Genomic DNA, 13,387 nt, shown 5'->3' with positions numbered 1-13,387 from the left:
TTCACATGTACACACACATACACACAATTACACACGCGTACACATTAGTCCATACACGCGTACACTCACGCATTCACATGTACACACACAATTACGCATGCGTACACATTAGTACATACACACATGTACACACAAACACATACACACGCACACACACAGATGCATACTCAAATACATAAACACACTCGCACACGCTACATACACACGAACACATACACACAAATGCATACATACAAATGTACACATGCACGTATACACACACACTAGCATATAGACACCTACACACAATTACATACACACGTACACACATAAACGCACACGTACATACACACATAATTCAAATATACACAGAAACAACATTACTTTAAATAAAGAAATAAAATATAACTGAATGGGACCAAGGACCACCGGTTTACAAATATTTAAGGGACAAAAGAAAATTCCATTCGTGTAAACAAAGCGGAACGCTGTCAAAATAGATTGTTTCCATGTTTGACCTTAAAAACTCACCAAAGCAGAACTTATAAATATATCGCAAAAATGCCAAAAACAAAATAATAGGAATCGATATTGTAGTTGTACCAGCAATAAAGTTTAGTTGTAACCTCTCAACTGTAAATTACGAGAATTTTCCATGGCGGAAATATAATGAGCTTTTGTACTATAGGCACAAGGCCTGAAATTTTAGAGATGGGGGGTACTTGATTGCATCGATCTCTGTGCTCAGCCGGTACTTATTTTATCGACCCCGAAGGGATGAAAGGTAAAGTTGATCTCGGCGACGTTTGAACTCAGAATGTAAAAGCCAAATTAGTCTTGTGGAATCCACTTCAAAGTGGTGTAGGAAGAAGAAAATGTCGTCACAATTACATCGACAACTTGATCGCAGACACTGGCGTGGAATGTTTTCAGGCAGTGATGATGGATCGAGAAGGGTGACAGGTAGACATTTTTGCTGCGGCTTGGGTTGGAACCCGGCAATAATAATGATAACATAAAAGTCGGAAGAAATACCGCCAAGCATCTTCTCCGACGCGGTAACGATTCCCGTCAGCTCGTAGCTTTATGGTGGAAATATATAATGACACTGTTTAGAAAGCACCAAGGGAAATTAGTCTGATGGAATAGAGTTGATAAAAAGTGGGGAGCAGCTTGCACACGCCGAATTAGAGGAAATTTGTCATACGTTGACATAATTTTATCCGCATTCAAATTTAAAAACTGGACGCTGAAGACTATCTGAAAACCAAATGACAATATACAAACCCTTTAAGGCCAAAGCAGTTGTTGGGGTTGATATTACTGCTGTAACAGATCTTGTTGTTGTTGTTGTTGGTGGCGGTGGTTTTGATTGTCTAATATGGTGTCTCTCGTGCCTGTAAACTTACATTCGAAACGCGAATGATGTATTTTGCTCCGTACCATCCTAAGATCAAAGTGACAATACAATGCAACACGTAGGATACTTCACATGCTAGACTTATAGGGGAATTACAAGATCACCGAGATCAAAGTGACAATACAATGCAACACGTAGGATGCTTCACATGCTAGACTTATAGGGGAATTGCAAGATCACCGTCAGAGCAGGTTAGTCGTTGTTTTACCGAAATATCACTTCAGTACGCATGCATAGACGATAGAAATTGATCAATGATTCAGTGCGGTCCTCAATCAGATCAACACCGCTTCGTGCTCCCTTCCAATCGTCTCTGTGGGCTTCCTAAAGGATAACGTTTTCTTTTACTTCTTCACTGAAAACAATGCAAATAATGATATTTTGTCAGTTGACAACTGATCTTTAAACAGCTTTTTTCACTGAAATTATAAACAAAATCACCGGTTTGTTTACGCTCAAAGGTCCGGGTACTTCTGGCTGACGATATAGAACTTGTCGTGACACCGGTGTCACAGAATCTCTTGCGCCAATGAACCAGGTGTGTTATTAACATACTGTTATCGTAGACAGCACGTATACAGTTCGTTGCGTAGTAGTAGTAGTAGTAGTAGTAGTAGTAGTAGTAGTAGAAGCAGCAGCAGTAGTAATAGTAGTAATAGTAGTGGTAGTAATATTAGTAGTAGTACTAGTAGTAGTAGTAGTAGTAGTAATAGTAGTAGTAGTAATATTAGTAGTAGTAGTAGTAGTAGTAGTAGTAGCAGCAGCAGTCGTAATAGTAGTAGTAGTAGTAGCAGCAGCAGTAGTAGTAGTAGTAGAAGTAGTAGTAGTAGTAGTAGTAGTAACTACTACTATTGCACTGGCGGTGTTTGACTCACAAAACTATGTGTTAACTAATAGGCACACTTCTGCCCCTCCTGGGACAGTTATGTCAGAGGGAATCAGTGGAATATGACAAACAATATGAGACTGCTACAGGTCGTACTGCCACCTCTCCCCACCAACACCACCGATGATCACCACCACCATTATCATCATCATCGTCGTCATCGTCACCATTGCACCACGCACCTCCATCACGATTACCAATACCAGCATCACCGCTGTCATCGTCCCCACCACCACCACCACCACCACCACCACTACGATCATCATCACCACTACCAGCGCCACCACCACCACCACCGCCGCCGCCACCACCACCGCCACTGCTGCCACATGTGAAACCCTTCCCATACCCATCACCACCAACATACCACCACCACCATCATTACCAAGACCACCACCACCACCACCACCACTGCCACCACCAAGGCTTGCATTACACAACCCATCAGTCATAGGACAGTCATTATCACCACCACCACCACCACCACTACCACCGCAGTCACCAACACAACCAGCCACCAACACCACCGACACCTCTACAGGCCACACCATTCTTGGCATGTCGCCAGTCGGTTCTGTAACCAAAATGTCCCGGACAAGGAGTGATTCACGTTGAGAAGGGAACCATGAATCATTCTGGAAGGTTTCGGTCCCAAACCTGGACCCTGACTCAAGGGTGTTTGACACGTTTCATAAGCACCCTGGGTGGCTGCCAACGTATATACAAACGTACATACATACATACATGTAGATAAGCAGATAGATAGATAGATAGATAGATAGATAGACAGATAGACAGATAGATAGACAGACAGACAGATAGATAGCTACATACATACATACATACATACATACATACACATACATATATACATACATACATGGTATATGATATAATGTTCTTACATACACATATATAATACACATACAAATTATATACATATATAGATAGATAGATAGATAGATAGATGGATGGATGGACAGACGGACGGACGGATAGATAGATAGATAGATAGATATACATTTAAATTTATATATATATACATATATATACACATGTGCATATCGATTATTTATATAATATATATCATATATAATTATATGATATATATTCATGAAGCAGGAACATACGTCAGACAGAGGTTTAAAGAGAATATGCTGAATAAATGACGACAATAATAAAAACTGTGTGGTTGTATAAGTCTCTTTATTTATTTGAATTATTTTACACACACACACACATAGAGAGAGAGAGAGAGCCAGCTGGAGGAGAAGTCTTCCTGGGGCTATAAATATCAGTAGCACTGTCCTGTATAAGATGCCACAACAAGCAGGTGTATTAGCTTGATGCTCGGGAAAGTGAAAAAGTCTTTTATGTTTCAAGCATATGCTCTTCAGCGGAAAGGAATAAGAGAAAATAAATAGAGAGAGAATAAAAACAGAATTTGTGGACTTAGTGATCAAGCATGGCTATAAGTATGCATAGATAGATAGACAGAGAGATATATAGATAGGCAGATAGATAGATAGATACACATCTACACACACACCCAGTAAGCTGTTTATAATTCAACGAAGCGAACCCACGATTTACCCATTGGGTGAAATACTTCAGGGTTGTTTACCTTGAATAGTCCCAGGCTATTCCATATCATTTGATGCGGTTGGCCAGAACTTGGATTATACTATGCCGTTTGAATATACGCATATACATATACATATTATACATATATATATATATATACATACATACATATTATACATCTCTCTCTCTCTCTATATATATATATATATATATATATACATACTATACATCTATATATATATCTATATATATATATATATACATATATATATATATATATATATATACATATATATATATACACACATGCATATATACATATACATATTATACATGTGTATACACACACCAACACACACACACTTGTATAGACACCCATTTGACTGACAACCCTAGCACACACAAATGGTTATCCTTCTCTCTCTCTCTTTCTTTCTCCCTCTCTCTCTCTTTTTCTCTCCCCCTCCCTCAAGTTCTTCCACCCCAAAAAACACACATCTACCTCTGGGTGTTGTTAAACCCAAATCTAACAACCTCCTCCACTTTAATCATATCAAAATAATGAGTCTCACTCGACTTCTTTTCCCATCAAACCATTACGGAACACGAAATGGGTATTACCGACCTATATACATAAGAATATGAGCGTGTGTGTGTGTGTGTGTGTGTGTGTGTGTGTGTGTGTGTGTGTGTGCGTGTGTACTTGTATGTACTTATATATGCTCCTCTATTGGTGTGTGGGTGTGTGTGTACTTATGTGCGTATGTATGTGCGCGCATGTGCGCATGTACACGTATGTATATGTTATATATATATATACAGAGAGAGAGAGAGAGAGAGAGATTTATAGATATATATAGATATACATGGATAAATATATTTAAATATATATATATATATATATACATTAATGTTTTAATACACACACACATACACATACACACACACACACACAAGCAAGCAACCAGACAGACAGACAGACAGAGAATAGGTGTAACCGGGATTTCGACTGAAGGGTCCACCGATTTTCTGAATGAACACCCAAATTAAAATAAACGTTAGATAATTATTGTTTGCCTGGGACTCCTGTCGAATCCTCTTCTACCTGGCTAAGGAGGTGGGGAGTATATTTGTATGTATGTATGTATGTATGTATGTATGCATGCATATGTGTGTAAATGTATAAATGTGTGTGTATACATATAAATATGCATGTATATATATGTATGTATATATACCCACCATATTTGCTGGACATTGCCCCATCTGATTATCATTTATTCTGTAGTCTTCAAAATCATTTGGACAGAAAAAATATGAATTCTGTAGACGAGGTCAGAACAGTTACTGGAGGAGTATTTTTCGTCATGGACAAGTGAATTTTGGAAGAGAGACCTTGCAAGTCTACCAGATAGATGGAAAAGCATTGTAGAAAATGAAAGAGAGTATATTTTAGATTAGAAAAGAACTTTGTTTTAATTTTGAAAAATAAAAGAAGTATTTATGATACGACCCGATATCTGTACATTTGTGTCTGCAGATATTTCTCAGAAACCAAGCTTGAAAGATAATTCACATCACACACACATAAACATGATATACATCTACATACAACACACAACACACACCTATACACATACGCACGCATGCACACGATAAACAGACATCACGACACAGGTGAGTCTCTATGGGGTCCTGCAATTAAAAACTGGGGTTCTTTTGAAAATCCTTCTTTAAATCCCCAGAAGACCCCCCCCCCCACATCTTAGTATTCAGTAGCGAAGAGATATCCTTTCATCTACTGTCTTTGCTTTATCAGCTTTTTATCAGTAGACATAACGACAGATTACATGTGTGTGTATCTAAGAATGGACATACATACATCTATATACATACACACAGACAGAAAGACAGACAGGCAGACAAACAGACAGACAGACAGATGTGTTTACATTATATATATATATATATATATATATATATATATATATATATGTATATATATATATACATTTCATATATATATACATAAATAAGTATATATGCATACATTTACATATATATGTACATACATACATATATATATATATACCTACAATGTGTGTGTTTGTGTATGCATACATATACATATGCGTACACACATATATATATATACATATACACGTGTGTATATATATATATATATATATATATATAGAGAGAGAGAGAGAGAGAGAGAGAGAGGTGCAATTGTGTGGTTAAGAAGCTTACATCCCGACCATGTGGTAACAAAACATTCAGCTGACCAATCAGTGAAAAGAACCAATCAAATGACAAATCAACAAAGTTTTTTTTACATAATTAAAGAAACAAAAGTTTTTATTGTTGGTGTGGCAAATACAAAGTCTGGATTCAGTCACTGGCAAAGGAATTTATAGAGGTACAATATTACACCTGCAAATAGAAACAAATAACAATAACAATAATAATAATAATAATAATAATAATAATAATAATGATGATAATAATAAAAATAATAATTGTTTCAAATTTTGCCACAAGGGCAGCAATTATGTGTGGAGGGATGAATTGATTACATTGACCCCAGTATTCAACTGGTACTTATTTTATCGCAGGAGGAGTGGGAGGAGGGGGAGGGCAATGATGATGATGATGGTGGTGGTGCCAAAGACTGCTTGTCTGTGACTGTTGTTCTAACTTACCCTAGAAATCCTTGACCACTCCATTTCTGGGGCACCAACGTTAACCGTTGTTCTTTACCATCACGCAGCACTGTCACAGAAATGGATTTCTGAAAGAATCAGAATGGTTTCTTTGATTATCCAGAAATTCAGTCAGAGACACACACACACACACACACACACACACACACACACACACACACACACACACACACACAGAATGGCTCTAACAACAAAATATACATTCACATATGCACACACACATAACAACAAATTATACACATACACACACCCGATCTCTCCCTCTCTCTCTATCAAATACACACACAAACTGCTAACAGCAAAAATACATGCTATCTCTCTCTTACAAACACACACACACACACTCCCAAACAAGCTAAACAACAAATATTCATACACACACTTTCTCTCTCTCACACACACACACGCACACACACAAAGACAATACTTTTCAACAGATACACTCTTTCCATAGATATTTTCACATACACATAAACAGGTACAAAAATACACACATACTGACACAAACAATACTTTTATCTATTCCACAAATAGACATACACTCTCTCTCTCTCTCACATACACATACACACACACAGTGGTTGCTGGTTTAACTTACGTCTATACTGTGCTGAACAACTTTTGCAACATCTTGTAGTGTCTTGAAGTTGGTGCGCGAGATGGAACCAAACCGGAGGACTTGATCCCCAACACGTAAGCTCTATAAAATAGATACTCAGATTCGTTAATCATTTAACAAATTAACTCAATCAATTTTTTTAATTAAAGGCACACTAAGCAGTGATGATTAACCCTTTTACTACAGAAATCAGACATATTTACTCAAAATTTTGTTAACCTTTACTGTGGAAAGCAGTTTTATATCCCAATCTATCTTTTGTTGAAGAATGTCAAGACTGAAACCATTTTCTGTTTAGATATGTCAAGTTTATTGAGGCAACAGGACTTGCAGAAAATACCAATTCTATTTTTTGGCAGATTTTTAAAATCATTACTGGAATATCAAGGAAATTTAATTTTGTAGTGAAATGTTTAAAATTAATTAATTACAATATACAGAGAATAAGGATTGTCAACAGTGTCATAATTAGCTTCGTTAGTGTAATCATCCTTATCATTGTTCTTATCATTGGTTCACCTTTTTCTCTGTGGAAATCAGATATGTCTACTCGAACAGAAGTTTTATTTACCAATCTATCTTTTGTTGAGGAATGTCATGTTTGAAACTATTTCTTTGTTGAGATATGGGAAGTTTATTGAGATACGGAAAGTTCATTGGGATATGGGAAGTTTATTGAGATATCGGAAGTTTATTGAGATATGGGAAGTTCATTGGGATATGGGAAGTTCATTGAGATACGGAAAGTTCATTGGAATATGGGAAGTTTATTGACTTACAGAAAATATCAATGCTATTTTTTGGTAAATATTTAACATCATTATCAGAAGCACCACAAAATTTAATTCCACAGTTGAAGGGTCCAAAGAAAGTGGTGTACAGTAATATACGACACATTTGTGTTATATATAACAAGTCTTCACTGACCCATGTAAGTATGGGGAAATAGACGTTAACACAATGACGAAGATGATGATGATGATGATGATGATGATGATGATGATGGCAATGATGACATGAGTAGGATAAGGTTGTTGTTTTTTTTATGTTTAACCAGTTGTCACTGATAATCTCAGTAACCATATTCAAGCAGACCTATGATCAGGGGAGTCCCTGCCTTCTGCTAAATTTAGAGGTACACTCTTCCATGTGTCCGTCAATATTTGAAGACAATCGCTGTGGTTTGCAGGAATGGGATTGCTATTTCTAGTGGTTCCCTCTCAGTGGGGGTACAACGTTTCAGCTGATTTACTCTCCAGCCTTCATCAGGTGTCCTGAGGGAATTTTGAACCTGGGTTCTCATTCCTAAGGTACTCATGCAATTAGCCATTCTTTATTTCATTGTTCGTTAAGGCGGCGAGCTAGCAGAATCATTAGCATGCCAGGCAAAATGCATAGCGCTATTACGTCTGTCTTTTCGTTCTGAGTTCAAATTCCACCAAGGTTGACTTAGCTTTTCATCCTTTCGGGGTCGATAAATTAAGTACCAGTGTAACACTGGGGCCAATGTGACCGACTCGTTCCCCTCCCCACAAATTCCAGGCCTTGTGCCTTTAGTAGAAAGGATTATTTTATTGTTTATGGATAATTAGCAGAAAAGAGAACAATGCCCAGGGTTTGTCCCCGTGCTTCTGGTGTTGTTGACAGGTTTATACATAAAACACAAAACCAGCTGATAAGATTTCTCAAATCTCTATTCTAGCTACATCATGGGGCATTGGCATCTCGAGTTTTAAGATTTATACATAATGACTGAGGACCGAGATACCTGGCACACTGTTGTACTCAAGAAGACCCACCTGCCACAGCAGAATTGATGCCAGTGCCTGATGTCACATGAAAAGGACTCATGCTGGTGCCACATTAAAAGTACTGGTGCTGGTGCCACATTAAAAGCACCCAGTACACTCCGTGGTGTGGTTGGCATTAGGAAGGACATCGAGCCATAGAAACCATGTCAGAAGAGACAACGGAGCCAGGTGTGGCCCCTGGCCTTACCACTTCCGGTCAAGCCATCGAACCCATGCCAGCATGGAAAATGGACATTAAATGATGATGATGATGTTGATGTGTACACCTCTCAGTGCCATAACTAGAACTTGTACCATCCAGAACAATCCTTGAGTTTTGTTTCCCCACTCTCCAAAAAACACAACATAACATATATACAAAGCATTACCCCCACCAAAAAATATTACAAACAGTAGACCACCCCCTGGTCCCATTTTAGCTCCACTGATGACCTTTCTCCGTTGTCCCCCCATATTCCATCACCCTACACACTCCCCAAATTGAGAGACTCCTAGACGTTAGTAAACGGCAGAAATTTTACTGAGGATGAACAAAATCAGGGCCAACACTTACGGCAGTAAATGCAGGTGATCCATGGTCAACTCGGTCTATTTTGGCAAAAGGCTGAAGAGCTGGAGCCGAGACTTTGATGCCGGTGTCCGCTTCTTGGATCTGGCTCTCCTTTTCTTCTCGAGCTTTTGCATGGATTCTGTGTAATTCTTCTTCGATTTCTTTCATCACAGCCTTGTGATCATTCTGAAGACCTGCAGGACAAAAAAAAAAAAAAAAATACATATATAGGGAGAGGATAATTTGATTACAATAACCCCAGTGCTCAATTCATACTTATTTTATTGAACCCGAAAGGATGAAAGACAAAATAAACCTCAACCAGAATTTGAACTCAGAACATGAAGACAGATCAAATACTGCTAAACACCTTTGTCCAGCATGCTAACGATTCTACCAGCTTGCTACCTTCAATAATAATAATAATAATAATAATAATAATAATAATAGTAATAATATGAAGATGATGATGATGATGGCTGCAAATTTTGGTACAAGGCTAGCAATTTCGGGGGAGCGGTTAATCGATTACATCGACCCCAGTATTCAACTGGTACTTAATTTATCGACTCCGAAAGGATGAAGGGTAAAGTCGTCCAAGGCGGAGTTTGAACTCAGAACATAAAGACACGCGAAAATAATAACAATAATGGTTTGGTTTCGATACAAAGCCAACCATTTTGAGGGCGGAGGGGGGGGGGTTCTAGTCGATACCATCGATCTTTGTATCTTACAGGTACTTTGTTTTACCGACCCTGAGAAGATTACAGGTGAAGTTGACCTTTGTAGGATTTGAACCCACATCATAAAGCGCTGGAACGAGTCCTTCAACCCATCAGCCAAGAACTGCCGGGAGACAATTCAAGATTCTAATGCAAGGGAGACAACTGGAAACTCACCACAAAATCCCCGATTACAGACCATGTGACTTACAAAGCGTGTTCAAATTCCGCCGAGGTCGACTTTGCCTTTCATCCTTTCGGGGTCGATAAATTAAGTACCAGTTGCGTACTGGGGTCGATCTAATCGACTGGTCCTCTCCCCCCCCCCATAATTTCGGACCATATGTCTAGAGTAGAAAAGAATTTCTTTGCATGGACACCGGACTGAAATGAATTCGAACAAGGAACCATGTTTGTTTGTTTTGTTATTTTTAACTAAGGGAAGTAACTCGCTTATTCACTCTCAAACAATGAAAATATAAAACCCTTCAACATTCAGACTGTTTTGTCAAATCAGTATCATCATCATCATCCTTTAACGTCCACTTTCCATGCTAGCATGGGTTGGACGAGCATGGATTGGACGTAATGTTTAAATATTCTCATTGCTTTGAGTGAATCGTGCGTTGTCTCATAGCTTTGAGATTTCCATGTTGTGATCGCTTATTTTTAGAATGACATTGTAGGTTCGGTGTGAGGTGCTGGATCTGGCCAGTTTGAACACAAAACAGGTTAAATATCTGGGCCAGATGTGGCTAGTTTAACCCTTTAGCATTCAGATTATTCTGTGAAATATATTGCTTATTTATTCATTGTTTTGAATTTATTATGTATTATCTTGTAGCTTTGAGATTTTGAGTATGTGATTGTCTGTTTTTACAAAGGCATTGTAGGGCAGGTGTGACAGGCAAGATCTGGCCAGTTTGAGGCCAGATATGGCTGGTTTAAGTGCTAAAGGGTTAAATAGATTCATCTCGTTAAGGCTGTTAAGGGTGGAAATGAAACCTTGTGGTTACTCACAGATAATCTTCCGTCGAGAAATTCTTACAGAATACAAATCAATGTCAGCCCGTGGGTAACCTTCTTTGTCCACTAAAGCTTCGGTCATACCAACTCCACCTTGCTGAAAGAAAGAAAGAAAGAAAGAAAGTAAAATTTCTCATGTTGGTGAATTCAATGCACAACGGAAAACAGGGGTTTCAAAATTACATTTGCTAAAGCGACTTGATATGGCCACTTGAACTGAACTGCTAGAAATAGCAGTCAAGAACTCCTGTAAATGACATCTGACAACCAAGAAGACTGTGCTGGACAACACTCGGCCAACCCATGCAAACATGAGAGAACAAACATAAAATAATGACTAGAGAGAGATAAGTCTATGCGTGCATGCGTATATGTATGTGCATGCGTGCAGGCATGGCTGTGTGGTTAAGAACTTCGCTTCACAACCAGGTACTTCCAGCTTCAATCCCACTGCATGGCACCTTGGGTAAGTGAGGAGCAGAGGCCATTATAGCATTTTCATGTTTTCAAAAATATCACCAACATGGCTGTGCGGTTAAGAAGCTTACTTCCCTACCATGTGGTTTTGAGTTCAGTCCCACAAGAAGGCACTTTGGGTAAATGTCTGTATAAAGCTGTGGGCCAACTGAAGCCTTGTGAATGGATTTGGCAGGCAGAAACTGAAAGAAGCCTGTCATGTGTGTATGTGCCAGTGTTTGTCCCCAACACCATCACTTGATAACTAGTGTTGGTTTGTTTACATCCCTTAAGTAAAAGGAGACTGATAGACAAAATACCAGGCATTACAAAAATAAACACTGGCGATGACTTGTCCAACTAAACCCTTCAGAGTAGTGCCCCAGCATGACCACAGTCCAATGACCGAAACAAGTAACAAAAAAGAAAAAAATACTATCCTTCAACAAAGATTATTTGATTAAACTGTATTTTACTGGCATAAATTCTGCAATGTCACCATTCAAGTTCTTTTGGCGTATGCGAAAATAAATTAGCGTACCTACGCAAATGTGCCATTCGACTTTGTTTCCTCATACCTTATAGAAAAATAATATTCTTTAATTAAATTTTCTAAAATACCTTTCAGATGGCATAAATTACAATTATATCAGAATTTAATGTGAAAACAAAATTGGTAAACGTGCTAACATCCATACTGGGTGATCTTTCGGTACGAGTTCCTAAAAATCGGCCTTTTCCGTAAAAAATGTCTTCGGCGAACTTTACCAAAGATTGGCCTTTTTCCATAACACCCGCACGATCTTCACTACGGTGTTAAGGTTAGGGTTTTAGTGTCAGGGTTAGTGTTTATTTAGCATTATATTCCAATATAACCGGAACCTACACCATCTGAGGTGTATATATAGAAAACTTCACGATAAAATATCCATTTTCTGAAAGTTATGACGAAACAAAGTCAAGAGGGGTAACTTGTGTAGTCATACCAATGAATTTAAACCCTAGCCATGAAAAAAGGGGTAAAAATCTGGAATTCGTAACGCCACTAATTCGTTTGTTTTCTTCAATGTTCGTTTAAAATTAAATACACAACTTCCAACATTTACACAATATTATCGCAATATTTCATCGAATTAGATCAATAAACTGGTGCCTTGTGTTTCCAATGTTCATATTAAATAATAAAACGTGGTCAATGTACAAACCTGTTCCAATATTTCGCCATATTCGCTGATTTGGTCTTCGATTTCTTTCTTTTTCGTCATAAGTTCCTCCATGTTCGTTGTCATTGTTAGCTCTGCTTCAGCAACAGCCGCAATTCGTATGATTGGTATAACTTCAACGTAGTCGTTCGAAATACTGGAAATAGCAGTTAAATTCCCTCAGATCATACACATTAGCTGAAGCAGAACAGAATACACTCTGGCTATAATTAAAAAAAAATAAATAAATAAGGAGGCGAGACGATCACGACTCAAAAACGCCTTTGGTCAAATGTCTCTTCGATCAAGACTGATTTGTAACTAAAGAACGAACTCATTATTTACGAAACAACGCGGTTGCATGATCTGCTAGAAATAGCAGTCAAATCTCACCTCTTTCTCGAATTAC

At 38.1% G+C, this 13,387-nt stretch overlaps 1 protein-coding gene across 1 annotated transcript; it reads right to left on the bottom strand.

Moving 5' to 3' along the window:
- Positions 1 to 6,114: 6,114 nt before the first annotated feature.
- On the bottom strand, positions 6,115 to 13,172 carry LOC106879261 (26S proteasome non-ATPase regulatory subunit 9). Its single transcript, XM_014928759.3, has 6 exons — positions 12,982 to 13,172; positions 11,315 to 11,417; positions 9,576 to 9,766; positions 7,191 to 7,292; positions 6,572 to 6,660; positions 6,115 to 6,302 (listed from the first exon to the last, which is right to left on the bottom strand). The coding sequence occupies exons 1-6, from the start codon at positions 13,063 to 13,065 to the stop codon at positions 6,281 to 6,283; spliced, it is 591 nt and encodes a 196-aa protein (XP_014784245.1). The 5' UTR covers positions 13,066 to 13,172; the 3' UTR covers positions 6,115 to 6,280.
- Positions 13,173 to 13,387: the final 215 nt, after the last annotated feature.

The sequence above is a fragment of the Octopus bimaculoides genome, chromosome 24 (assembly GCF_046866305.1).
Source record: "Octopus bimaculoides isolate indiv1 chromosome 24, ASM4686630v1, whole genome shotgun sequence".
Classification (NCBI taxonomy): domain Eukaryota; kingdom Metazoa; phylum Mollusca; class Cephalopoda; order Octopoda; family Octopodidae; genus Octopus; species Octopus bimaculoides.
Note: the sequence above shows the minus strand (reverse complement) of the source record. Positions and strands in the feature narration are given on the sequence as shown.

What these genes read in the sequence shown, in the direction of transcription:
- LOC106879261 (XM_014928759.3), bottom strand. Translation starts at nt 13,065, where the DNA reads ATGACAACGAACATGGAGGAACTTATGACGAAAAAGAAAGAAATCGAA. An exon ending in TTCTCGACGGAAGATTATCT is followed by an intron (nt 9,767 to 11,314) that starts GTGAGTAACCAC and finishes TTTGTCCTGCAG; the next exon opens with GTCTTCAGAATGATCACAAG. An exon ending in AGTGGTCAAGGATTTCTAGG is followed by an intron (nt 6,303 to 6,571) that starts GTAAGTTAGAAC and finishes TTCTATTTGCAG; the next exon opens with GTGTAATATTGTACCTCTAT.